This window comes from Cyprinus carpio, chromosome A7 (genome assembly GCF_018340385.1).
Source record: "Cyprinus carpio isolate SPL01 chromosome A7, ASM1834038v1, whole genome shotgun sequence".
NCBI lineage: Eukaryota > Metazoa > Chordata > Actinopteri > Cypriniformes > Cyprinidae > Cyprinus > Cyprinus carpio.
The window spans coordinates 19,879,826-19,906,387 of NC_056578.1; the positions used below are offsets into that span (position 1 = coordinate 19,879,826).

The 26,562-nt window shown below is 38.4% G+C and overlaps 1 protein-coding gene across 1 annotated transcript in view; it reads right to left on the reverse strand.

Annotated features, from left to right (window-relative positions):
* LOC109063125 (mothers against decapentaplegic homolog 3) overlaps positions 1 to 26,315 on the reverse strand; it is a 37,678-nt gene extending 11,363 nt beyond the window's left edge. The window contains exons 1-4 of the mRNA XM_042760209.1: positions 25,878 to 26,315; positions 2,435 to 2,628; positions 1,299 to 1,433; positions 238 to 312 (exon numbers count right to left, since the gene is read on the reverse strand). Coding sequence (XP_042616143.1) covers positions 238 to 312; positions 1,299 to 1,433; positions 2,435 to 2,628; positions 25,878 to 26,080 — 607 coding nt within the window. The 5' untranslated portion in view covers positions 26,081 to 26,315. The remainder of the gene's footprint in view (positions 1 to 237; positions 313 to 1,298; positions 1,434 to 2,434; positions 2,629 to 25,877) is intronic.
* Positions 26,316 to 26,562: the final 247 nt, after the last annotated feature.

A 26,562-nucleotide genomic window follows, 5' to 3' on the forward strand; every position in this document is an offset into this window, starting at 1 on the left:
TCATTTGACAAATTTTTCAGGTTTTCGTTCCTAAATGTTCTTCTGCGTAGATCTACTTCCTTACACCACTGATTAAGTATCAGAAAGAAACTCAAAAACAAAGTGGAAAAGTGATATGGAACTGAAATGTCACCAACAAACCGAACTACTTCATAGTTGTGCAGTTCCAGAAAATTGATTGCATCAGTGTGTTATCTGTGTTAGAACGCAACATCACAGTGGTATAGCTGGCATCACCTGTGTCCATACTGCGGTTCATCTGATGATCGCTTGTCTCTCCATCCTCACTGATGTAGCCCGGAGGGGGCGTTTCTGCAATACACACAAACACGCAGGTTAGCCTGCATGCACACAATTCGTACACATCCGGCAAAATCTAGCAGATGCATCAGAGACAATGACTCACAAGGGTTTTATTTCCCCCCTCAGATTAAGACACGATTTAGAAATCTGGGGTCAGCTCAGTTTCAGCAGCAGGATATGAAACAACACACACTGCCCTATTACAGTAACAGCCTGCCTCTCTACAGCAAATACCATTCTGATAGAACTAATCCCAGCCAAGCTATCCAAACATACTCCATGGGATAATCTTCCCCTTATGTAGCCAAAACCAGTCTTTAAACCACTTCAGCATAAATTATTTTGTGGCCGTCTGATGCAACAACGGGTAAACATCTATTTTGAGCTGTCCTACAAATATAATAAACGACAGAACCCTAGCAGTCATTTGTTTACAGGGTGGGATTAAGGTGTAAATAGTTAAATGGCTGTGATTGTTCATGGCCTTTTTCTCTTTTGAGTTCCCTGTGTGTGAAATTGAGGCTTCACATGTACTCTGTATGTGTCTAAGGACATGAGTGTGTGCCATTACTCTGGTCTTCAGTGTCACATGATCCTTCAGAAATCATTCGAATATGCTAACAATGTTGAAAACAAGTGTGCTGCTTAATATTTAAGTGGAAACAGGGATATATTTTCTCAGCTATTGCTGGTATATCTGGTGTTTTGTCTCTCTCCTCCTCCTACATCCTTCCAGTAAAGTGATCCACCCACTGCCCACTAGACCACTGGAGCTACAGCTACAGACCAAGCCTACGCTATTACATCTGGAGAACGCTTCAGATTGTGCTGCTCTGTGGCAGACGATGACGATATATTATTTTAGAGGCCACTTGATGTTATTTGGTTTGGATTTTCTGTTGTACCTCACGGCTAATCTGTTTTTATAACACTATGAGCCTCAACTCCAAGAGTCTTCTCCAGTTCTTCCTTACTACTGTGTGTTTGTCTCCCACCTGGTATGTAGTTGCTCTGGGGTTCGATGCCAGCGGGGAAAATGGTGTTTTCTGGGATGGAGTGACTGTAGTCTTCCAGAGGAGGAAACTCACTGGGGATTTCAGTGTGACGAGGCACCAGCACTGGAGGAAGAACTTTAGTGAAGGAGAGAAAGTGAAAAAGAATGAGAAAGGAGGAGAAAAAAAAGATACTTAAATAACAACACAAACAAACATATTGTTGATCCACAACTGGCACAACATACTTCAGATACTTCTATAATACTATTAATGCTATACAGGGCTGTGCGGTATGGATTAAAATAAATAAATACTATCACAATGCGATTTCGACTATCACAATAGAATTGACACAATATTGCCACAATATAACACTTTACATTCATAAATGCAACACCTGAACATAAAAAGCACAAAAAATGGCTTTCTGTGTGTGCTTTGGGTGTGTGTGTGCACAGAAAACAGTATCAGACAATGTGCGAGTACCTCATTTCTGTGCTTTCTTTCATGCAAGTACAGTAAGCCGGCTTTGTTCTTTTCTTTTCTCACTAGAATTAGGCAAGTTGCATTCTGATTGCACACTGAGGGCTTGATGAAGAAATTGAAATTAAAGAAATCGCACAGTCTCACATCACAATTTGATTACGATTTTGATTAATCGCACAGCCCCAATGCTAAATATGTTGAGTATTATAAGGTTCAGAAGATCATAACATCATATAACAGCAATTTCTTTAGACGTTTTGCCTTTATTTAAATTAAAAAAAAAGTGTGGACAGGAATTGAATATATGGAGATGGTAGTATAGTCTATAAAACAGTGTTGAATTTATAACATACCTATAGAACAATATTAATGTAATTACACACTTTGTGATTTTGCATACATTCATAATAATAATTTTATAAACTTTTGCAGATTGAATGAATAAATGAATGAAAGAATGATGCATTTATACAGTGCTTTATTGTGTATTGCTGTACAACCAAAGTGCTTTTCAATCATGTGGGGGGGGGCTCTTGTCAACCACCACCAGTGTGCAGCATCCACCTGGATGATGCGACAGCAGCCACAGGACAACGGTCTGATAGTGTGTATAGTGTGTTGATGCTTTAATAAATATCAGGTTGTATTACCTGGTGTCTCGACCCGCTGGTAGTGGTAGGGATTGACGCAGACCTCGTCCTTTTTCATGTGAAAGGCAAACTCACAGAGTTCAATGGCTCTGAGCTCATGATGAGACTGCAGGTCAGGCCAGCGCCAAAGACGACAGTAGATCACATGAGGGAGTCCTTTTCTGTGAGATACTTGCAACCGACCATCTAGTGAGCTGAGAGAAAGAGAGAAAAATAACAGGTATTAATAATGAAGACTGTAGCAGAAATAGTCCCAGCAGCTCATTCTCAAAAATCCAAAACAGAAGTACAGAGGAAATGTTATTATGGCTTAAATGTGTAAAATCTTAAATTACCACAATATAAACACTGCTCAAAGACTTGCAGGGACAATGCCAAGGTATTATATGAGACCGCAGATGAAGTAAAAGTGGACCAATTTCCTGTTAATTTGGTGCTTTCGGTTACACGTCACATGTGATGTGAATGAGGTAAAGAAATAAGAAGAGGAAGTCCAAAAAAAATGCATTTCAAAACAATGTGTGTGTGTGTGTGTTTAAGGCAGTTTACTGTGCTCTAGATTAATAACAGCTACATCTGATAGCCATATGAAAGCAACATCAGACTCCTCAAACACACAAATGTAGTTAAGGCCAAATAATGCAAATCCCAAAAGCTCTTTAAAGCATGTCTGTCAGACCCAATCCTCCCACCTCCCTCCCGATTTGCACCCACCCGCACGGACCAGGCCGGTCTGCCCGAGGGCTCTGTGGCTCTCCCAGCAGCTAAATATGCTTTTAGTTTTTCATTGCAGAGCCCTCGCTTCACAGGCAGATTACGATAGGAAAAATAATGATGTAAAATCCAGACGCCCCATGGAGAGAGAGTGTGTTTACAAAAAAAGAGAGAGAAAAACACAGATCAAAAAAGTGAAGAAAATCTGAAGAAAATCTGAAGAATAAACAAGAATGTTTAGGTACAAACAATTCACTTCATGGTTAAGACACAAGCTCACATGGGCCACACACAGCAGAGCCACTTCCTACAAGGGACAGTTCACCCAAAAATGAAAATTACCCCATGATTTACTCCTAGGTGTATACGATTTTCTTCTTTCAGACGAATCTAATCAGAGTTAGATTAAAAAATGTCCTGGCTCCAAGCTTTATAATGGCAGTAAATGGGGGTTATTTTTCAATAGACCAAAAGGAGTCCAATAAAGCACATCGATCCATTATAAAAAAAAAAAATCCTGAAGTGAATCGATGCATTTTGTAAGAAAAATGTCCATATTTAAAACTTGATAAACAGTAATCTCTAGCTTCTGCTAACTGTCATACATGCGTACACAAGAGAGTGGCGTTCCAGTGAATGACGTAGGCGTTAGTGGCTGGATCAATCTCACTGACTGCTGAAACAATACACCCGCCCCTCCCTCCGACGCAAACACCCAGCACGTGGTTATTTCAACCCAGCTGTTGGGTTACAGGCAGAGCATGGGCTTTGCGTCCTCTTCAGGAGAGAGCTAGTCCTGAAGATTTGATGGATTTCTTCAGTGAAATTAAGGTTTGTGTGTGTTTTATATCATCTATAAAATCTTTGTTCACAAAGACTACACAACGCAACATACAGGGACCAGATGTCAGTCAGCTAAATCTGCCAGCAATGGCTGTTTCGAATAATGGAAATGCCTTGCATAACTGATTTTATTTGCTACAATACTGATTCTAATTAATTCAGATGTTAAAATATGTTCTCAAAACTCTGTACTGTTTGTTTATGGGCAGGTTAAGTCAGTCAGTCATGGCATCTTTCAGCTGTAAGTGAAGTGTGAGGCGGCGGGCTGAAGTTCGGAGTTCCCCCACCGAACAGCAGCCCATCACCGGCTCTGATTTCAGCGACACACCAGCATAAGAACTGGCACTATTTTGGTTAAAAAGCATAACAGAGAATGGTTAGATACACTTTAATTAAAATGTTACTTTTAAATGCTACATTTGTATAATTAAAAAAAAGAATTGTTAAACGAGTTTAAAAGTAAGTAATATTGTAAACTATGCTGTATAATTCAATTTGTTTTATAATTTTGTCTATGGGTGTTCTTACTTAATGTTCACCTTTTGATTATTACTCTTGGCTCTAGTAATTATGTGTGTGACTTTTAATTTTCAACCTATTTGTGGTACATTTTAAACCAGCAATAGTCATTTTTAAATAATAGTTGAGTTAAAAAACAAACAAAACAAAAAAACCGCTGGGTTGGTCCATATTTGACCCAGCGCTGGGTTGTCAAAATAACCCAAATTTGGTTGTATTAATCCAGCATTTTTTAGAGTGTAATTTACATTTTTGGGTGAACTATCCCTTTCAGTTCATACATGCACGCCCCACCAGTCAAAAACATATTAAGGCTGAGAGAGAGAGTGGAGGAAGAGGGAAGAACTCAAACAGAACAACAAAAAGCATTCCAGTACACATCGTATTTTTTACCTGCTTCGCTTTTTAACTGCGGGCAAATAAACTCAGACTTTTCTTTGGATGGCCCCATGTGGAAAAGGAAAAAGGCATAATCATCTCAGAATATTGCAGTGAAGGCCTCGAGCAACAGAGAACAACCACACAGTGAACTTTTTCTGTCTGAGGCGAGTTATTCACGGGTCGAGACAAAGAGGACTTTCGCAGGCATAATCTAGCACACCATCATATCAAAACACATTTTCACACTAACCTCATTCTGTACGCCTACGGTGCTTATCTTTACATTCTAGGGCTTTCGAGCGACTCACACATTTTCATGATGCCTATCGGTGTAGCAGTGTCCTATAACGGCACATTCGTGATTGAGATCAGATCAAATATGCTGACACAATGCACGCACTGCTCCGGTGTTTTGAAAAATGGGGCCATACAGTATGGTCCAAACGTCTCAGAGCACTCTATTATACATGACTGCTACATTGTGTGCTTGAAATATGCAACAGCAGCCAAAGATCTGAGAGAGAGAGGAGGGCTGTGCACTAGGTCAGCAAAGCTCTCAAACTCTTTGTAGAATCCAGGCCACAGATACCATTCACAACACACTATTCATCCTAATACACGGTCCATAAAGCACAGATATGAAAAGAAAGGTGTGAACTTTCCTTACCAGACACCTCTAAATGGGGTCATATAATACATTTCACATCATTTTGTTTTTGTTCGCTGTACTGCGCTCACATGTGACGTGCTCTGAGAAGGACCACAAGTAGAATATATCATTAGGTGCCATTCACACAGAATGTGCTTTTGTGTTGACAAAGATGCGATGTGGGCAGTGGAATAGAAAAAAAATGCAGGAAGATGGGAGTTGCACTTCTTTTAACTTGAATGCCATGTTTTTAGAAGGCTATTTCATGCATGAGATGCTGCAAGAGACGGGAGCGCAACAGTAAAATGCGTCCATGTTCACATGAAAAAACAATGGAAAAGCAGCGCAATCCAATAAAAAACTACTACTGAATGTCTGAAATTTCATGCTTGCATCATGGTGACAGGCTGAGAGCTGCTGTTCATTGTTTTTAAAGAACATTTATAGTTAATAATAGTCTACTGGTGGTATACCTTCAGTCGTTTTGAATTACCTTGACTTTTGAGATTTGTTTAAGCATTTTCCTTGTATTATTTCTGAACATATAATATGTATAAGACAATATTTCTGAACATGTAGTTTTTGTTAGTGAATTTTTTTTGGTAAGATATTTAACAAGTGATTTGTTTAACATTTACATCATGTTGACAACTTCATGTGTTGTGCACTTGAAATAGAAATTTCTTTAACTAGAGGGTTAATATTTCAAGTTGACTATTAAAAAAAAAAAAAAAAAAAAAAAAATAATAGAGAATTGGTCAAACGTTCTGAAAAAAACAAAACAAGAGCTTTTATTTTTTTGCCATATAACTTAGCCCTATAGTAGTGTTGTCAAAAGTAACGATGTCAGTACTGAAGTTTTAAAAATGTGACAATCTTCACAATGTGCTTACACAGATACACATGGGAGCGTTTGAAAGCCGCATCTAAAGCCGTGTATATCTGTGTAAGAGCGTGAAGCGATGATCATTGTAGCCAATCACAGATATATCTGTGCTATATCAGAGCTGTCTTAGAATACACTCAACAGAGTTCAAAATGCTATAGCGGGAAATGCTGGCATCATCACATTTTCTTAATTTCCGATAGTACCAACACCGTTAACAACACTAGTATACAGCATTCAAGCCACTACTGACCTTGTGTGTGTGTGTGTATGTGTGTGTGTGTGTGTGTGTGTGTGTGAGATAGTTGTAAATAACACTTTATCTGGTGTTTAGGTATAATATATTACTGTATGTCTATCCTACTTCGTCCTTATGACTGCAATGTGACTATGTGGGCCTCGGTGCTGTTAGCAAATAGTGTTGTTGACGTGACAATGTTATTGTTATTCTTTTTTCTTATGTCAGAAATTAACGATTAACGTCTGTTTTCATAGTACACTGAAATCTTTTATTACAAATTTTTATGACATACTCTACTGTTTTTGAAAGATCTCCTATGCTTACCAAGTATGCATTTTTTATATACAGTGAAAACACATTTACAGTTAATATACAGTAAAAACAGCAATATTGTGAAACATTATTACAATTGAAAATAACATGTTGAAATGTAATTTTTTCCTGTGATGGCAAAGCTGAATTTTCAGCAGCCACTGTTCCAGTCTACAGCATCACATGATCCTTCAGAAATTTTTTTGTGGAAATAAATTTTTTAGGATTAGAATTTTGAACATTCCAGAATTGAATGTTCAAAAGAACAGCATTTTTAAAAAATGTCTATAAATCTTTACTGGCACTTTTGATCAATTAAAAGTGTAATTTCTGAAAAATAAATAAATAAATAAACAAACATCATACTGAACCAGACCTTTTAAATGGTAGTGTAACCCCTTTCAATACCATTTTTTCATACACAAAAGAAATAGACAGGTAACTACAATTAGGATCATTTAGGAAATGAAAAATTTGCACTGAGATCAGTCCTTGGGCTCTGGCATTCATTAGATGCATCAGTCTGAAAATATTGTATCAACCGTCAGTTCTTCAATTTTCCATTACATTCCAGCACTCAGCAGAGAGACGGCCTGTGTTTGCTGCCGCGTGGGCAGACCTCATGTGAAAAGGAAGCACTGAATGATTATTGATTGAGCTACAGAGGGCAAATTATGTCAGCAGCAAGGCACATCCAACCAAAATAAATGCAGACATGCGCGCACACACATACACACACACAGCCTGGAGGGCGGGTCTAGGCCACTCTCCCTCTGTCCCCAAATCCCCCCCCCCCCATCTGCATGCCGGCTGTCACTTGAGTAGAGAGAGGGGTGAGGAAGAGAAAGAGAGTAGAGGGGGTGAACTGGAGGGATTGAGGGGTCTGACACAGGCTGAACCACACTCGGTAGATTTAATCTGGAGGGTAAAACACAGACATTGTGGACTGCGTTGGGCAATTTCTGGATCAGCCCATGCAGCCTTGACTTGACCATGACACTGACACTATCACAGAGCATTATCATACTCAGCTGTCATAGAAATCAGAAACAGCTTTACTGTTCTGGATCTTTTCATGCAACTTTTACAAAGTTTTGCTAAAACACAAATTTAGTTAAGAGCAACAAAAAATACAAAGACAAACTACAGTTGATGTGTTGTATATTAAGTGAGGTGTTTCGAGGTGTCTGGTGTGACAGGGCCTTTAGTGTGTATGCTTTTAAAGCTGAACCTGCATGCCTCTCTGTTTGAAATCAGTGAAATTGGTGAGACAAAACATGAACTCTGTGAACTTTGATACATGCAAATTTGATGCAAAGGGAGAGAAGGACAAAAGCAACTTCGACATCAGACCAGACTGTCTGTGGGACCATTTCACCCTGTGGAACATACCCCAACCCAGCCCCCACAGCCCCCCTTTAAAAACACTTTAAGACCACTACTATTCCCCCTCCCCCCAGTCTAAACCCAGACAGCACGCAGCAGTACAACAGACTTAGGCTACGTTTACATGACAATGATGTAGTCAAAAACTGAAAAGTTTTTCCGCTGCATTTTAAAAAATTTCACGTATACACAACGTTTTCAAAACAATTCGTTTACACATATACGCAAAAACACTGTATTACGTATGCCAGGCCAGTAGTTGGCACTGTCACCTTGTTAGTAAACAGTACCTGTAAGGAAGTGATGATTATATGATTATATGATGTATATGATGCGTCTCCACTGTTGGTTGTAATATTGGTGAAGTAAATCCACACTTTGCTGAATAAGCGTTAGCAAACTCTTGAGCAGCAACAACAGTACCGTGTACTCCGCCATTGTTGTGTATGTTTGTTCTCGCTTGCCTTTAAAATCGACAGGTACTGCGCATGTCTACATACCTAACACGTACCACGCATGCGCATAACGTCACCGTTTTCAAAGATTTCTGTTTTGAGTGTTTACATGGAAATGATAACGGTGGTGTTTTCAAAAACTTGCACTTTTAAACTCATTTTCAAAAATATGCATTTTCATTCCCCAAGACGCAAAACAAGCAAAATGCAAAAAGTTTCCCGTTTTTGGCTGTAAACTCTGTCGTGTAAACGGCCCCTTAATACTAAAAGACACTGTGCAGTGCAGTGATGACAAACATCACACAGTAACTACTAAAGATAAAAGCTAAACCAATTTAAGCTTTTTATGTCTGAATATACAGTTACTCATCTGTGGACTGACTGATCATAATATCTGTATTGGAATAAAAGCTGGAAGCTGATAAACTAGAAAAGCTGACTGTAAAAATACTGCAGTAAATGTCTGGAGAAAACCCAAATCAAATGGAAACTCTTATAGCCTAATATTTTTTTCTAATTCAAGGCTTATATACCTGCTTATCCTTTATTTCATAATGTGAGTGTGGGTAAAATATCACATTTAACTTGTATTATTTTTTAAAAAAGGCTTTGGTTTTCCTTGCTCTGCTAAAGTCATTAAGGCCTCCCTTAAGTAAACAGAGCCCTGCAGGGGCCTCATGTGAAGGTGACTGGATGTGGTTACGGGGGCCCGTTCTCAGCAGGGTAGCAGGACTATAGAAGAAACACTAACAACCATCATACGGTTGCAGCACGGGCCAAAATTAACACTCTAGTTAGTCACTTACTTAGCACTCACAAAATACTGCATAGTTTAAATCGCCATGTAAAATAACGTACAAATTTGCTGATCATATCACACACATACAGAAGGCTTACTGAAAAAAAAAAAGATCAGTAACTGCCATGCAACGTATAACAAATTTATGTGGAAAATAATAAGTATAGGAAAGGGAAAGCAACAGTTTTTTCCTTTGTTGTTATTAACTAGAGGACATCTTTCTGTCTTTGTGACTGCGGTGTTTCAGTGAGACTGGCCAGTATATGATAATGCTGCAAGCGAGACAATGTACCTGCTCTGTGAAAAACTATCAAAAAGTATCTAGAGATTTATAAAAAAAAAAAAATTATAAAAAAAACAAAAGGTGCAATATATTTAATTCGGCATTACATTACAATTCATCCTATCAATTTTCTATTGTGTTATTGATCTTATTGTGAACAATTCATGCAAATCTGTGTGCATATGTTTAAATTGTCATGCTATTTTTCATCAAAATAACTCAATCTTAGGGTAAAAATAACAGACTCATGACGTATGCTGGACTTATCTAATTATTTAGTTCGCTTAAACCCTGCCCCTTTCTTGCAATTGACTGCAAGTTCACGTTCAAGTTCAGCTCTGCCTCCATCTAGGCCTGGGAGACAAGGTACGAATCGCCTTCGATAATGAACGCGATATTGCGTACCTTGTCAGTGAACTACGGCTCTGTCTATTAAATGGCGCTCCATTTGAAAGCAGGTGATGGCGATTTAGCGCTAATCAGGGAACCAGCTTTACTGACTAGATACGCATGGTCATATCATTCGATATATCTCCCAGCCCTACCTCCATCCAATCAACAACCGATGGACAGATCCAAGACTCTATCTCAAATTATTATTATTTTTTTTCAATAATCCATTTCAATCAGATGTACCTCACAAAACGGATGAAAATACCGGTTTGAAATCAATAGTGAGTAAAAGACATTTGATAAAGCAAATAATTATGTCCTGAACCTCTCTCCAGCAGTGTATGAGCAGCCGCCCATACTATTATTCTATATAATTATTTTTTGACAGGTACATTGAATTTCTGAAAATATGCTTTTGGTTTCACTTACGATCCTGTCAGAACTAGGCTCTGCAACAAGCATTTCTTACAAGATAACTTCAAGAACTGAGTTAGACTAGCTTGTTTAAAACTCTTTGTAAAAATGCGGATCGACACTGATAGGCTTTGCATCACTTGCATCACTGGCTGTGTCCGCCAGTTTTCACATCCTCCCATCCCACCTTTTCAAAACTGTGATGAGAACTGTTGAAAACACACAGCTAAAGCTGGCTAGATACATAGTGTCATAAAAAAACAGAGTGTGAAGATAGTGTGAAGACAACTGTGAAGAAAGACCCAAAGAAATACATTGTTCACATTGTCAAGAGTAGAATTGGATTTCAGGCTCTTTGCTGGGCATAGTAATTCGAGATGCAGAATTAAACTAGCACCGCAAACTTAAACCCAAAGTATACTTCAGTTTTTACACGTACATTAGGGTATGCCTTCGCATACATACTTTTTTAACACACAACTTCTGTAAGAAAACGCGCAGAGACTGGACAAGAATAAGTCTGCAAGTGTCTGTGTGCGTGCAGTGCACACTGTGAAATGGAGTTGTAGACATACACTAAGCATTCATGTCAACTGAAGTATACTTTAGCCTTTAGTAGTCATATACAAGAGGACACATCTACCGCTGAACAAGTGTATACAGCTTCTTCCCCAATATTTAATATAATATAATATAATATTAAAATAATATAATACAATATAACATTAGCAAAAGATACAATAATTAGATTTACTTAAAGTATTAAATAGGAGTGCTCTGATTGCTACCGATCACTATCGGCCGATAATCACTTTGGGAAGTTTGATCGGCAGTCTCTATAAATGTCGATCTCATAAACCGATCTCAAGCTGACGAAACACCTGCTGTAGGAGGTTTGGCATGACATCCAATCTCACACCGTTACAATGTCTGTCCGGCGCGGGTAAAATAATTCTAATGCTGAAGGTGAGGTACAATTCATTAGGGCTGCCCTCGACTAAGGATTTTTCTGGTCGACTAGTAGTCGTTCATTTGAAGCATTAGTCGATTAATCGCACATTTATTAATAAACCATTTAAATCATTATAATGAGCCTTTAATTGCCAACATAGGCTAATAAGCTCTCAAGCACACGCATAAAGCTTGCAGTGCACCGCAGAAGCAATGATTATGAATGTGTCAGGGAAAAACAGTAAGGAGGCTGCATTTACATTTTAATAATTCACTGATAAACTAGTACTTTTTTTGTTTTCAGTGTAAGAGATGAAGTCGGCGACACTGCAATGTTAATTTTGGCAGGCATTTTTGATTTAGTCTTAGTCTTTATCGAGACGAAGATGCTTAATAGTCTTAGTCACATTTTAGTCATTTGAGTCTTTCATAGTGTTAGTCTAGTTTTAGTCGACGAAAAGTCGTTGCATTTTTGTCAACTTTTAGTCAATAGTTTTAGCCAAACTGCAGTTAACAAAATTTATTTTGGTAGTTATTTTATATATAGTCTTCAAACTAAAATAATCATCAATTCTTCTCTCTTTAGACCAAATCAATTAAGCTTATGAGAAATTGGAAAAACTTGAATAAATTATGATAATTTTCATTTTTGGGTGAACTATCCCTTTAACAGTATTGAAAAAGGAGCAACTTATAAAAATATTATTATTATATATAATTTTTTAAAAAGAACCACAATAAGACAAATACAATAGAGATACAAATTAAACTCATTTTTCAGACACAGTAGGTTTACTTAACATGTATACATTTATTTAACATCTTTTGTTGGTTAACATTAATGACTGATACAGTAGGTATTTAATTTGGAATTCTGTCCCTTTAAGATAGAAGGCATGCATGAAATACTGACACACGTTGAGTTTTCACGCACCCTTTTACGTTCACTTAATCCTTAACCGACTGCATTTACATGAGATACTCTACATGATAAACATTTGGACTGCTGTGTGTGTATTTGAGCGCTGAGAACTGATCACGCGCTGTATATGAGAACTGAAGAAGTGTAGCGTGCGCAAGAGAGAGAGAGAGAGAGAGAGAGAGCACTTCTATCAGCACAATTGAGAGAGAGGACTTTTATCTGAGTTTTTGTTTGTCGACAACGAATTGTGACTCCCGGGAAAAACGGGACGTCTGGTCACCTTGTCCCTACCCCTTCGGGTGCTGAGGCCATTGTTTCAGATTGCTAGTTCGCGTTTTAGTAGTCTATCCATCCACTGCGACTGCTATACTGAGACTAGATATGCAAACGCCCCTTATCCGATTGCAATCCAATGACAGGGACGCACATTTTGAAGGACAATAGCCTATAGGATGTATTTTGAATGTGCGGTAGTCTTCAAATAACATTATAGTCCAGTCTCGTCTAGTTAACGAAGACGTGGCATAAATTTCATCATAATTTCGTCATCAGATATTATTTTTAGCTCTTCAATGTCTCGTCTAAGCCACAGAAAAAATGTTTCTTAACAAATTTTTTCATCGTCGTCTTCGTTAACGAAATTAACACTGCGACACTGACTCATCATCTCTGCTGTAGTGATGTGCATGCATGTTTCATACGGATTACATAATCTGAGAAAATTAGTCTTCCATTTGAATTGGTTTAATTGAAAGTAGACATTTCACTCTCTATAGATATATTGTAATGTCTGTAAGGCAAAGATATACACGGAGTTTCGCGCTCAAGTTCACAGAGAGATGGCAGAAAGCACATCCTGTTTGCTTTCATTATTTTACAAAAGCGCAATGTTCTGATGTTATTGTGAGTGCACAAAAATAAACGTAGAGTCTTTACAAATTTGAAAGATGAATAACTCTTATCTGTATGAGCAAAAATTAGGGAGTATTTTAAAGAGCAAATAAGTGCACCGGCGCCTCCATCTGTCCTGCAGTGAGTGTGCTACTCTTCACGTTCCACACAGACACTATAGCGCACATTTCTCTAGGTTAACATCAAATTGAGCTGTAAATGTAAAGTTGCAAATACATATTTCAGATGATAAGCCATATTTGAGGCATTTGAGATGATAGCCAAGTGTTTGGATGTCCTGCTGGATATACTGTATTAGCCTAACACATAGACCTGTATTAGCCTAACACATAGATAGTTAAAGATCTGCGTGACTTCGCCAATGTGGATTATTATTTTTTATTTTTTTCTGCAACTAAGCGACTAATAACGATTAGACGACTATTAGGGGGCAGCCCTACAGTTCATAATTCTTTATTAAATAACTTACAAAGTAATTTGAAAACTTTCTGTGAGATGTAATTTCACAAACAGCATGTGTGAATCACCATGCACTCTCTCTTTCCGTCTCAAAATGAGCAAATGGTTTCAAATCACCACTTTAAGCGAGCTGCACAGTTCACACCGGAATTGTCACTTGCACAATCGAGGCAGTGTCGCATCATCACTAATGTTTACAATTTGCATTTCTTTTTAAATTTTGCCAGTGTTTAAACCATTCAGCACTCGCGTGCTCTCCTAGAGACGGTGCACTCATGAACACTCAAAGCACGTATACTAGGGATGTAACGATTCACTCAACTTAAGATTCGATTCACAATTTTGATTTCACAATTAGTTTTTCTCACATTTTTTTTTTTCAACAAAATGAGATTGAAGACATTATACAGTAAATTAAAAGGTGTCATTTTATTAGGCTATTGCTGCACGTTTCTTTATGAAATTATAATATAATGATACTAAATTGAAATTTTAAAACAAACCTCAAATCAAACAAGTTAGTTACACAAATAAAAGAAATCTCTTAGCAAACTAAGGCTTTGTCTGTGCTCTTTTCATTCAAAATTAGAGGCAACCACTGGATTTTAATCATGATCCAAACAAAGATGCCTCATACATAGTGCTGGGCGGTTTGAACACATATCACGTTTTTTTTTTAAATTATGCCGGTTTCCCGGTTTATGAGTTTTTTTTTTTCTTTTATTTCATGTATAATCAGGTGTACAATGCATTTTCTGCTGGTTGATATTCCAAGACGTGCTTTTAGCCCGACAGCACTTGCATAAAATGGTTGTTTGGTCGACGTCGGATTTTTGGAAACCAAAAACCCTCCAAACAACAGACCAGGCTCCTCTTTTTGGCACAAGTTCTTCTGTGTCATGTTCTACTAGTTCTGCAGCATCCATCTTCCCTGTAAACACCTGTTTCACACATACTCCGTCTGCAGTGCATATGCAGTCCGCAGCACGGACTCATTGTGCTTTCACACAGGACGCGTTTGCAGTCCGCTACTGATCCGCGTCTGTTTAGTCCACAAATACAAGATTTGTTCAAGTTTTTGATTTCATATCATGTAAAAAAAAAAACATACATATATATATATATACACATATATATATATATATATATATATATATATATATATATATACATATATATATATATATATATATATACATATACATATATATATATATATATATATATATATATATATATATATATATATATACATATACATATACATATACATATATAATTTTTTTTTTTTTTCAGCATTGTGAGTCTTTTATCACAGAACAGTAACAATCTTTCATAGTTATAGACATTAGTTTAAACTCAATAAATATAAACAACGCATTATTCATGCATTTTACTTCTAGGTTTGTATAATAAGCTGCTCAAGCAAGCGGCAGAACATTTAAACACAATAATTAGCCTACTTTTCTTGTTAAAATATTTCAAATTAAAACACCACAGACAGAAACAGTCTCGTGCCTTTTGCATTTAAATCTTTATCACAAGCAATCCCACGGGTCTTAATGAACTTTGTTTTTCTGCCTCCATAAAAGTGAATTTATATATTGTTTTTACACTTTTTCTTGTTTTAAACCTAGCCAAAAACCCATGTGTTGCCTGTGAAACAGCTTTAATAAGTATACATTTATTGTGAAATGACTGCATTTCCGTGTCAATCCATGTTAATTTTTCCCCGCGAACAATGCGCTTTCACTTTAATTCAGCGCCTGCAGCACAGCAAAAATAGACTCAGTACGTAAACGATCGCTGCACTGCTGCAGACGCACCGCTCTTTGAATGCACTGACGGACCGCAACCTCGTGCAGTATGAACGCTGGAATCCGTTAACATGGGTGCGTAAAAAAAATACACAATGCATACGCACTGCAGACGGAGTATGTGTGAAACAGGCGTTATAACGTAACACCAGAGCACTGCTGTGTTTACCGCTGTCGCTGCTTAGAAGTGCAACATTGTAAAGGGTCCGTCTGAAACAGTGTCCCGCGGCCGCGGCGCAGCATAACGTTCCGAACGTTGCGTAATTAAATGGCGGTATATTAAAAATTAATATCGTAACGAAAATATACACCGGTTTTCGGTGTGAACCGGTATACCACCCAGCACTACTCATACATGCAGCAAAAGTAATTTTTTATCTAAATTAGACTGTTGATTTAGAAATTTGAAGCAAAAACAGAATAGTCTGACTTAAGTTTTGTAAAATTATACTACATAAAATATATTTGAACGAAACAGCAGACGAGCTGAATGAGACGCAGATTCACTCTCTGACAGCAGGTGGCGCTTATGAACAGCAAGGATACTTACTGGGTTACCTGGGTTCCTGGGTTATAAACTCCTACTCCAAATGTATTGAGATTTGTTTGGCATCTCAACCAGTTTGAATCAGCACATATTTGAATCGATTTTCGACCAGCTCACGTTTAATCATTACATCCCTAGCACACACATAAGGGCGCTTCACATATAGCTCATGAAATCAGGCATGTGCTATGTATAAGCCATTGCCCCATTGTAAAAACAAAAATGCACTGCATTATCAAACATTTAGGTGAGATAATTATATATTTTTTTGAAAAATGTCTAAAAAATGCCCCCCTCCACCCATCAAATTAAAAAAATCCCCCACACAAGAGTCAAGAGTCATCTAAGAGGGAATTTCTCCCATTTTCAAAAATGAAATTCAGGCCCTGGATGAATGTATATAAAATTCCTGATTGGAGCATCACTATAAATAATTCTACATGATAGAAAGAAGGCTTCAAATGACTCTGTATATGTAGAGATGTCTGTATGTGTTTTTGCATAAGTACACAAGTATGAACGGTGTATGTTTATGGAGGTATATATGTACAGTACACTATATGTGGGTGTATATATATTTATATGCATATATGTATCAATTCATAAGTCAATTTTTTTTTCTTCTCCGATTTGCTGGCATGGGGGTTGGGGGATTGTTCTCTAAAATGTGAAAAGCTTCAAAAAGATCAGTATCAGTGATCATATTGGCAGATACTGCTTCCTGTGATCGAGGATCAAAAATTCCTGTTCGGAGCACCGTTATGATTACATATTAAAACAACCAGATTACAATAACAATCAAATGATAGATATGAACTTCCAGATAACAGCAGTCCAAGCCTACAGAGCCACCTCAGATAAAACACCTCAGTCTTAAAATTAAAGACTACAGCGATTAACTTGGATCAGTGTCAGTGTACATTCATGGCAGACTTTATAGCAAGTTTCTCCAAACCCTCAGACAAACTTCAAAACATCCTGCACAAAGTCTATGCTGGCGCACTTCTAAAAACACACACAGATCACACACACACAGAGTTCACGACTGAAGGACGGTTATTTTCTCACGGTGGTCAGAAGCAGTCTGAGGGTCAGCAGTAGGGTTAGTGATGACAGACTAGCACAAAGCAGTCTTGTTGTCTGCTGTACAGAGTGTCTATTATTCCAGCAGATATGGAGGCGGCACAGTGCTTTTCTAAACCTTCAACCCCGGCAGGAGCCGCAAACCCAGAAGTGGCCCACGCCCTCCCCAGGGCAGACAGAGCATTCCCGAGGGCTGACTAACCCCACCTCAAACACACACACACACACACACACACACACAGGAGAGACGTACACGAGCACATGCTCAAATACCTGCTCTCAGCGCACAGACTTGCTTAGACACAACAACAGAGTGTTTACTGTAAACAAACAGTATGAGTGCACTCACTTCCAGAACACAGAAACGCACAAACACATACTGTACACAAACTCACAGACGACAAACTATGTCACTAATCTTCATCACAACTGCAGGCAGACTTGGCACACTCTGCTTTCTCCATCACTTTGGTGCTACAGCCATCATAACACCCCTTTAGGGAATCCACAAACACCTATAGACACGCCATCAGTTAAACAGGACACAAACGTGTGAACAACTTTCATGCACACACAGACAGCATTACATTTTATACTAAATAGTAGGGGTAAAAAAAAAAAATAATAATAATAATAATAATTCGATATATCGATGCATCGCGATTCTCTCTCCAACGATATGATCTGAGAATTTCAATTCTGAGCTTAGTTTTTAACCAGATGTGGGACGCGGAGTTTGCTTTTGAAACACCCGTATTCTGCTTGCTTCCAATTCCTCACAAACGTAAAATAATCTTTCATAAAGTTCGGAAAGGTTGAAGCGAATTACAAGGACATTCACGAGCTTCACTGAACAGGATGCACTGTGAGAGACACGCGCTTTGTTTTATGTTACACTCGGAGTGTGCGGTCTCACCCATCAGTATTTTCCTTACAAATGCTCTACGAACTCGTCATTTATGTGGTTTGGAATGCAGTGGACTTATATATTTAAAATATGAACCTCACTAACAGGAGGTTTCAAATGCTGACGCGCACTTTGTTTGTGAAGACTGCCGTTTAAGTGGTTTAATGCACTTGCGTCTTAAAATGGTTTTATGACGCAAGATTAATGTAAACACAGCCAGTTATGTCTAAAGGGATTAAACAGACAGGACAAACCACATTACTTCTTATATTTCAAAAGAAATCCGTGCTTGAATGCAGCTTAATAGATCTCCCGCTGTCTATGATGTCATAGTAAAAAACCACAGTGAAGATAAAGAAAAATCACTCACAGTTCTTGAATGGAAAATGTTCAGATAATCTTAAATACTGAAAGCACTCTTTGTTTGTTGTTTGTAATATGTTTCTATGCTCCTCTTTATTAGGCTATTTGCTACTTGCTTGTATGTTTTGAAGTTATATTAGTATAAAATTCTTAACATACAACTGTTTTAAAAAAAAATTTCAATTTCATAATCTGACTGTCCGTAATGGCTTTAGCCATGTTCCTTGCGTTGTCGCGTACAACAGCATGCACTCTTGATCTGTCGATTTTCCATTTGTCCAACTTGTTAGTGGATGCTTGAGAGATTGCCAATGAAGTGTGAGAACCGGTAAATTCTTGTGAATAAAGCAAGACTTTGTTAAGTTTAAAATCACAATCGATCCACTGAGCAGTGAGACTAAGCATGCTCGTAAGGCTTACATCTGAAGACCAAATATCTGTGGTGAAGCTTATCGCTGAGTAGTTATGAAGAAGCTTATGAACGTGATCTGCCACATGGCTGTATATCTCCGGTAAGCAGATGTCTGCAAAATAATGCAGACCTGGCAAAGTGTAGCGAGGTTCAAGGTGTCTTACCAGTCGCTGAAATCCGGTGTCTTCCACTACGGAGAACGGGTGATCATCAAGCGCCATAAATTACATTACTTTCTGAGTAATTTCACGAACTTTCGTGCTGTCAGATTTGAATTTTCTGGTGCTGTCAAACACTTGCGCAATAGACGGAGTCACGCTAGCCTTTGTTTGGCATTTAGCTTTTTTAGCTAAAGCAGCCTCCGCTTTTGCTTTGACGAACTCCTCATATTATTTGTTGTGTTGTCATTTTTTATGTTTTGTTATATTATTTGTTTTGAAATTTTTAACTGAAGAATTTTTTTTTTAGCTGTGCATAGCTTACAAACTGCAGTTTTGTCTTCATTGTCACCCACTTTAAAGTAATTCCACACAAGAGACATCTTTACACACAGCATGTATTCGATGTGAATTCCTGCCTATTTTAATCGACAGGATATCGGCCCTGATCATCGGATATTTTTAAACAATCGACTGATGGCCGATACATTGGTGTATCTCTAGTTTGAAACTATATATCGCCCAGCACTACCAAAAACCAACTAGCTGATTAGTAAGGTTGAACAATATATGTAGAGTTCAAAAGTTTAGGGTCCGTAAGATTTTTTTTTTTAATGCATTAAATGCATCCATGTTAAATAATTAAAATTGTTTAAAATTATATTTTTAGCAGCGGTGCTAGCTGACTGTTAGACGACTAGTCAACCATCTATTAGGGAGTACCTGCAAATCATTCGCCTTATTATAATCATTATCCTATCAGTCATCTCTCCTTACTCTGTGTATGTAGTAAGTGAAATTTAATGTACAGTACTGTAATGTAACAGTCTACCACTAGCAAGCGGCTAACCATGTCCCTTTAATGGCTCAGTAGAACACGTTATTTGTTTTCCGTGCCTTTCTGCATATGGATTCACGCTTCGGGCACACCTCCTAACCCTGCCCCCCGATGTCATCGTCCATCACAATGTTTCACTGTAGACATCGTCCGATGCCAAATTTGACATCGCCCAACCCTAGTGTTGACGACTTTTTCTAGTCCAATTTTATATTATAGCAGCTGTGCTTGAACTCATTTTGCTTTAGTTAATTGCATGGTAAGAACTTTCATGCAAGTTTTGCGTTTTACATTCATTTATATTTATGTAAATGCCTTTTATCCAAAGTGACTTACACTGCATTTTAAGTAGGGCTGCACGATATATCGAAATTATCAAAATATCGCAAATGTAAATATCGCAATATGCATATCGCAAGGGCTTGCGATATCTGAATTATTTTAATAATAGGCTACTTAAATCAAAACATTGCAAAAGGTCAAAGTTTTAGTTCAACGCATATAGCAGAGAATTGCTTGATGTTAAAAAGAATTAAGTGCAATAAGTTGCAGAAAACAACACTTTGCCGTCTCGTCTTGCTGTCTGACTCAAACCTGAAGCGCACGCACAAGAGGCATCTTGTACAGTGCCTCTTCAGTTCTGCTGCACACGTGTAAAGCGCGTGCACACACACAGAGACGCGTTTCAGACGGCACGCGAACACCGAGGTAATTCATCTTTCGCATCTCCTCATATTTGAACAGACACATACACACACAGTTATGTCAATAGTACCCATCTCGACGATCATTCTCGTAAATGCAGTCGGTTATGTTTTAAATGAATAGAAAACAGCTGAGAAAGAAATCGGATGTGTATCATTATACTGGACACGTGCGGTCAGATTTAAAGGGACAGCAGCCTATAAATACGTGCTGCTGAATATTATAAATGCTAAACTTAATTCATACAGTGGACACTGCGCAGTGTTATTTTACACTTAATTGTTAAATTTCTGTATCTGAATACTACTGTTTATTTTATCTATGCTTGTATATTGTGTATTACATTTTTGTATTTTTTTTTTACTGACTTCACTTTTTTGTTTATTTTTTTTTTATTTTTTTATTTTTATAGTTTTTGCTGTGGTATATGAAGAAGTACTTAAAGTGTATGGAAAGCAAAGTTACAATGATATAAAATGAGTGTCTTTTTTTTTGTTTGTATGTTCACACTGATGTTAAAGTGACATTTTCTGATTTGTGACATTACATTTTATGTAATGCTAAAACACTGCTGGTCACTTTCAGAAGTTATAGTGATTCTATCTTTTCCAAGAAAGAATGTGAAAAAAAAACTGGTTATATAATTTTAATTTTTAAATATTTTAAAATATAATTGAAATTGATTTTACACACTTTAAGCAATATCATATTGCATATCGAATATCGCATTTTTCTTCAATATCGCACACCCCTGATTTACAATTTATAAGTTCACACATTCCCTGAAAGCTGAAATCATGACCTTGGCATTGCTAGCTTCATGTTTTACTGTCTGAGCTGCACAAATACTATTAAGCACTGCCGCTACAGCCATACACATTCAGACAGATGTCTTTGACCATTGCGTTGTGTCTCAGGTGGCTCTATGTCTCAGAGCCCCACCACAAGTTTAAAAAGTGTGTCTGGTCTCCTGTATACGGTTATATTCAGTTGCACTCAGTGCATTCAGGATCAGGTGAAAGCAAAACCAGACTATTAGGCCTCAGGGCTAGTCATTCACTCAACACACAAACTAATCAATACTAAAAATATGTAGTTTTACATACCCCTACTATGAATCATCACTAATACGCCTAACCGCAGGTTGTTCCAGGACAGACCCGGTAATAAGAGTGCAGCAAGTTGCTTTAGATAAAAATGTTATAAGTCTATGACAGGTCTGAGGCCAGTGGTGCTCACATAGTGTCTTAACTGTTAGTTTCAGCCATCACTTCAAAGAGTTGTGAAATTCTGTCACGCTGTCTTTCACTCTCTTTTCCATCAGCTGCCACACAATAACTCTGAATCATCAGACAGATTCTCTTCCCTCAGATGCGCGGCGCTTTGAAGGCATTACCCCGGCCGAAACAAAACAACCCACGGCACATCAATTACAAGCCAATGACATCCAATCTCCATGTTTTATCAAAGCGCTTTTGAATCACTGTATACTGTATAGAGTTTCAGGATGTCAGACTTAAAGCCAGACAGCTCTTCAAGGCTCAGACACTTTCAAATGCCAACAATAAACTCTATCGCCGCAGCAGAACACATATTATTTCTTAGCTGATAGGTGACTTGTTTGAGAATTTGGCTGAATGCGCCTACACAATGGACCACAGGTTTTATTCACAGTTCAAATGCTTTTGAAGTCATTGTGCATAGAGTGCAATAGCAAACAAAGACTGCAGGCTTGAGAAATAGAAGGCATCCCAGAACACAGACAAACTGTGGACCAGACATCCTCTCAGGAAGTCTATGTGGACACTCCGATAGGGCTTCGACAGGTGTATGGCAGGCGAAGGGAAGTGTGACCATGGTATAATTATGTTTTTCGCATCCTGCCTTGAACAATTTCAATCTGTATTCCATCTCCTCTTTCCACTGCTTCTTTTGAACTCAGTGTCCTCTTCAACTCATTTATCTCTTCATCGCTCTTTCTCTGGTTTTCCAGCAGGCCGGGACAGGATTCCAGTGTGAGCTGCATGTGAGGGCAAGACAGGATTGTGTGGCCTGAAGCGAGTCGAGTGTGTCTGAGGAATCTAGATCCTCCAGGAGGTTGAGGCAGAGTATTGTATCACAGATGTGAAGGCTATACCATCTACAGATCTGGCCAAGAATAGAGCTTTGGATTGGACGCTATGCTGATTCAGGTTACACTACTCTAACAACAAGGGAAAAAACTAAAGTTTAAAGCACCAAACCAGTCAATACAAGTTAAACCAGTACACAAATCCCAATAGCTGAAGTCTTCATTTGTTATGGTTTCTGTTACCACCGAGCTCTACCAGAGAAGCACCAGTGGGTCACACCACAAAGCCACAGGCTCAAACTCCCTTTTCCTCCAGGGTGACTCAGCCTGATCTCTGGCTGAGAGCCCTGCTTTAACTGAGCTATCTGTTGTTTGGAAACAACAACCAATACAACAGTGCCGGAGGCTTGGACCGCAGCTGCACGGCCCTGTAACACCACACAATTATGGAAACTTCAAATTTGGAAAGGAAATCTCAAAGGGACTCTATTTTTATGTCTATAAATGTAAATATTGACTGTAAGGTTACATAGCTCTTCATTGTGTTTTCTACTTTTTTTGTTTTGTGGTTTTTTTTTCGTTAGCCAGCCCAGTTTAGAAAATAATATACTAAATTTAGTAAAGCAACCCAAATGTGTCAAGAGTCAAGACAATGACAATACAACTCATGAATAAACTCTCCTATGAGGTTTACCAGCGTAGTAATTCTTTAGCATCTGGTTCCATTTCAGACAGCTAACTGTGATTATAACAAGCCAGCCACAGCCATATAACCCTGCAGCAGGGAAAACTAGGTTGCTGCTGGACGAGGTGTAAGTGAGGCCAGCAGGGGGTGCTCACCCTGTGGTCTGTGTGGGTCAGGTCCAGTGTAGTGATGGGGACACTATACTGACAAAAAAGCACCATCCTTTGGATGAGACGTTAAACCGAGGTCCTGACTCTCTGTGGTCATTAAAAATCCCATGGCACTTCTCATAAAGAGTAGGGTATAACTCCGGTGTCCTGGCCAATTTGCCCCCACTGGCCCTTGTCAATCATGGCCTCCTAATGATCCCCATCCATTTGATTGGCTCTATGACTCTCTCTCCTCTCCACCTGTAGATAGTGTGTGGTGAGCGCACTGGCACCATTGTCCTGTGGCTGCCGTTGCATGATCCAGCAATACACAATAAAGCGCTATATAAATGCTTCATTCATTCATTTATTATAAGGCTGAAGACTTCAGATAGGTGAGATTTTTTTGGCTTTACCTTTACAGTATATAAAATAAGATCTGTCTTTATTGTCTATAAACTATAAATAAAATAACAGTGAATTTGCTGAATTGCGATCCAAACCAATATGAGGTTTTTAATGGCAATACGATCAGAGGTTGGTTTACAAATAGGCTAATCATTATCCATCAATCTGACTGACTTGGAAGTGAATTTCCATCATTCTCTAGTTATTTTCCATCAGTGAAATCTAGTATTTCTTAATGTGACAATAATATCACAAAAACGGCTCTGTGTAGTAACAGCTGCTCTATGTGAAATCACACATCTGATGGAATTTACCGCTGATTACAGAACCGGCTTTACTGACAAATTATCTGCCGATATTTATCGTGCACCCCTATTTATCATGATAATTATCGATATTGACTGATATGAAAAAAATTATGATACAATTAATATAATATCACCCAGCCCTTAATTCTAATCGGGATGTGTAATAGTTTAATTATTTTTTACTTTACCAGACTGACAAAATCATTTTGAAATTTCCACCAGTGTTTTCAAGATTTGATAAATAATGTACAATGTTTGGTTAATGCAAAAACTGGATACAATATGTAGAGACCATTATGACAACTGACCAATGTAAAGACAATGTCATTGTTTAAAATTTGGGAGTTGGAATTTTTTTTAAATGTTTTAAAATAAATGTTTTCTACTTTAATGCAATATAATATGTAATTTAATCCTGTGATGGCAAAGTTGAATTTTCAGCAGCCATTACTCCAATCTTCAGTGTCACATGATCTATCCAGAAATCAGTCTAATATGCAAATTTCGTGCTCAACAAGAACATCTTACTTTATTAATGTTGAAAACAGTTGCTTAATATTTTTGGGGGGAACCGTGATACTTTTTTTCACAACACTTTAAAGAATAGAAAAGGTCAAAAGAACAGCTTTTATTTATTTAAACATTTTTTCTACAGTTCAAAATTTCAAAGCCTATGCCGGGAAAGTCTGTCTATAAGAAAACATCTCACAGCAACAAAAACAATCATTCACAAAAAAACGTCAGTGACCTCAAAAAAAGGAGTTCCCAGTGCTGACAGAACCAGTGCCTAGTCCATGCTTCTCTGTACTGAAGTGCTGATACTGAAGATCTGCTGAGTCTAAGGGCTTGTAGGCAACCCTCGAGTGGCTCGTAAGGGCCAAGACCTGTGAGCAGTTGGCCAGCATCGGACTGTGACATAACAAGATTAACCAGTCACAGCAAAACTGAGAGGAAATAAACAGCCTAGGACAACAACCTCCATCCCATATCCACCGATGCAACACACACACTTAGGAAGAACACCAGACCTGAACGTCCCATCCATCCAGAACACAAGCACAGAAAACACACCGTATAGCCCAGACACAGCAGCTCCAGCGCTCCCCAGATTAAGGTCGGGTTATATAACCTCATCACAACCCTAACGACAACCCCAGGCAAGGGAAATTTGGCTTTATGAAAGCACAGAGGAGTATGAAGTTACAGTAAATCAACAGGAGTGTCAGAATTTGATAATATACACAGATACGAGTTTCTGCACTCATTGTATGGAGATGTTGTTTATGATTATGCAGGAAACACAAGAGTTGATTACTAAACAGAAGGGGCTTTGCTGCTTTCTTCAACTTTACTGTGTCCTTCCAATGTGTTTTTAAGACTTATGCGGCCTCGCTCAGCTAAAATCACGACAGCACTTCACCACAACCCGAGGTTAGCCTCGGTAAAGTCGAGGATGTTTTTAAATGCACTCACCGAGGTATGGTGATACACTTGGTGTTGACATTCTGAGTTGTGATGGCTTTCTCGAGCTCGTCCAGCTGTCCCGTCTTCTTCAGCTTCTTCACCAGACTCTTGACTGCTTTTTCGCACCATTTCTCCTCCTGTCCGTTCTGCTCTCCCTTCTTCCAGCCCAGCAACCTCTTCACGATCGGCGGAGTGAACGGCAAAATTGACATGTTGAATTCAGTTCAGCGTTGCTCTATTGCGCAGTCTCGCACGCAACTCGGAGAGAAATTCTGGATACTTTTTTATCTTCCGTGTAATCCGAGGGCAGTAAATCAAAATAAACTGCTCAGCGGTCGATAGTAAAAGTGAGAGGCACTTGAGACGTGACCGAGACACGGTCTCAAGTTCAGCGCTCAGCTCAGCTCCTTCTCTCTCTCGAGATCATCAGGCATAGTGTGCGCGCCACACACCAGTGCCAGGCCGTTCATATCACTCCGCGCGGGAAAATAGTTCCTCCATCCCGTCTGGACAAATTGGACAGGACTTTTTCTCAGCACGAGAAAAAAATCAGATATATTTAAATAAATTATGCAGTACCTCATTTGTCTGTGATATAGCGTATGTTTTTTGTGCAGTCACAATTGAAAAAGTGAGGTTTACTTAAGTTTAGTGTCATCCTTTTTGCTGTGTGCTGCGGCTCTCCGTGACGTTT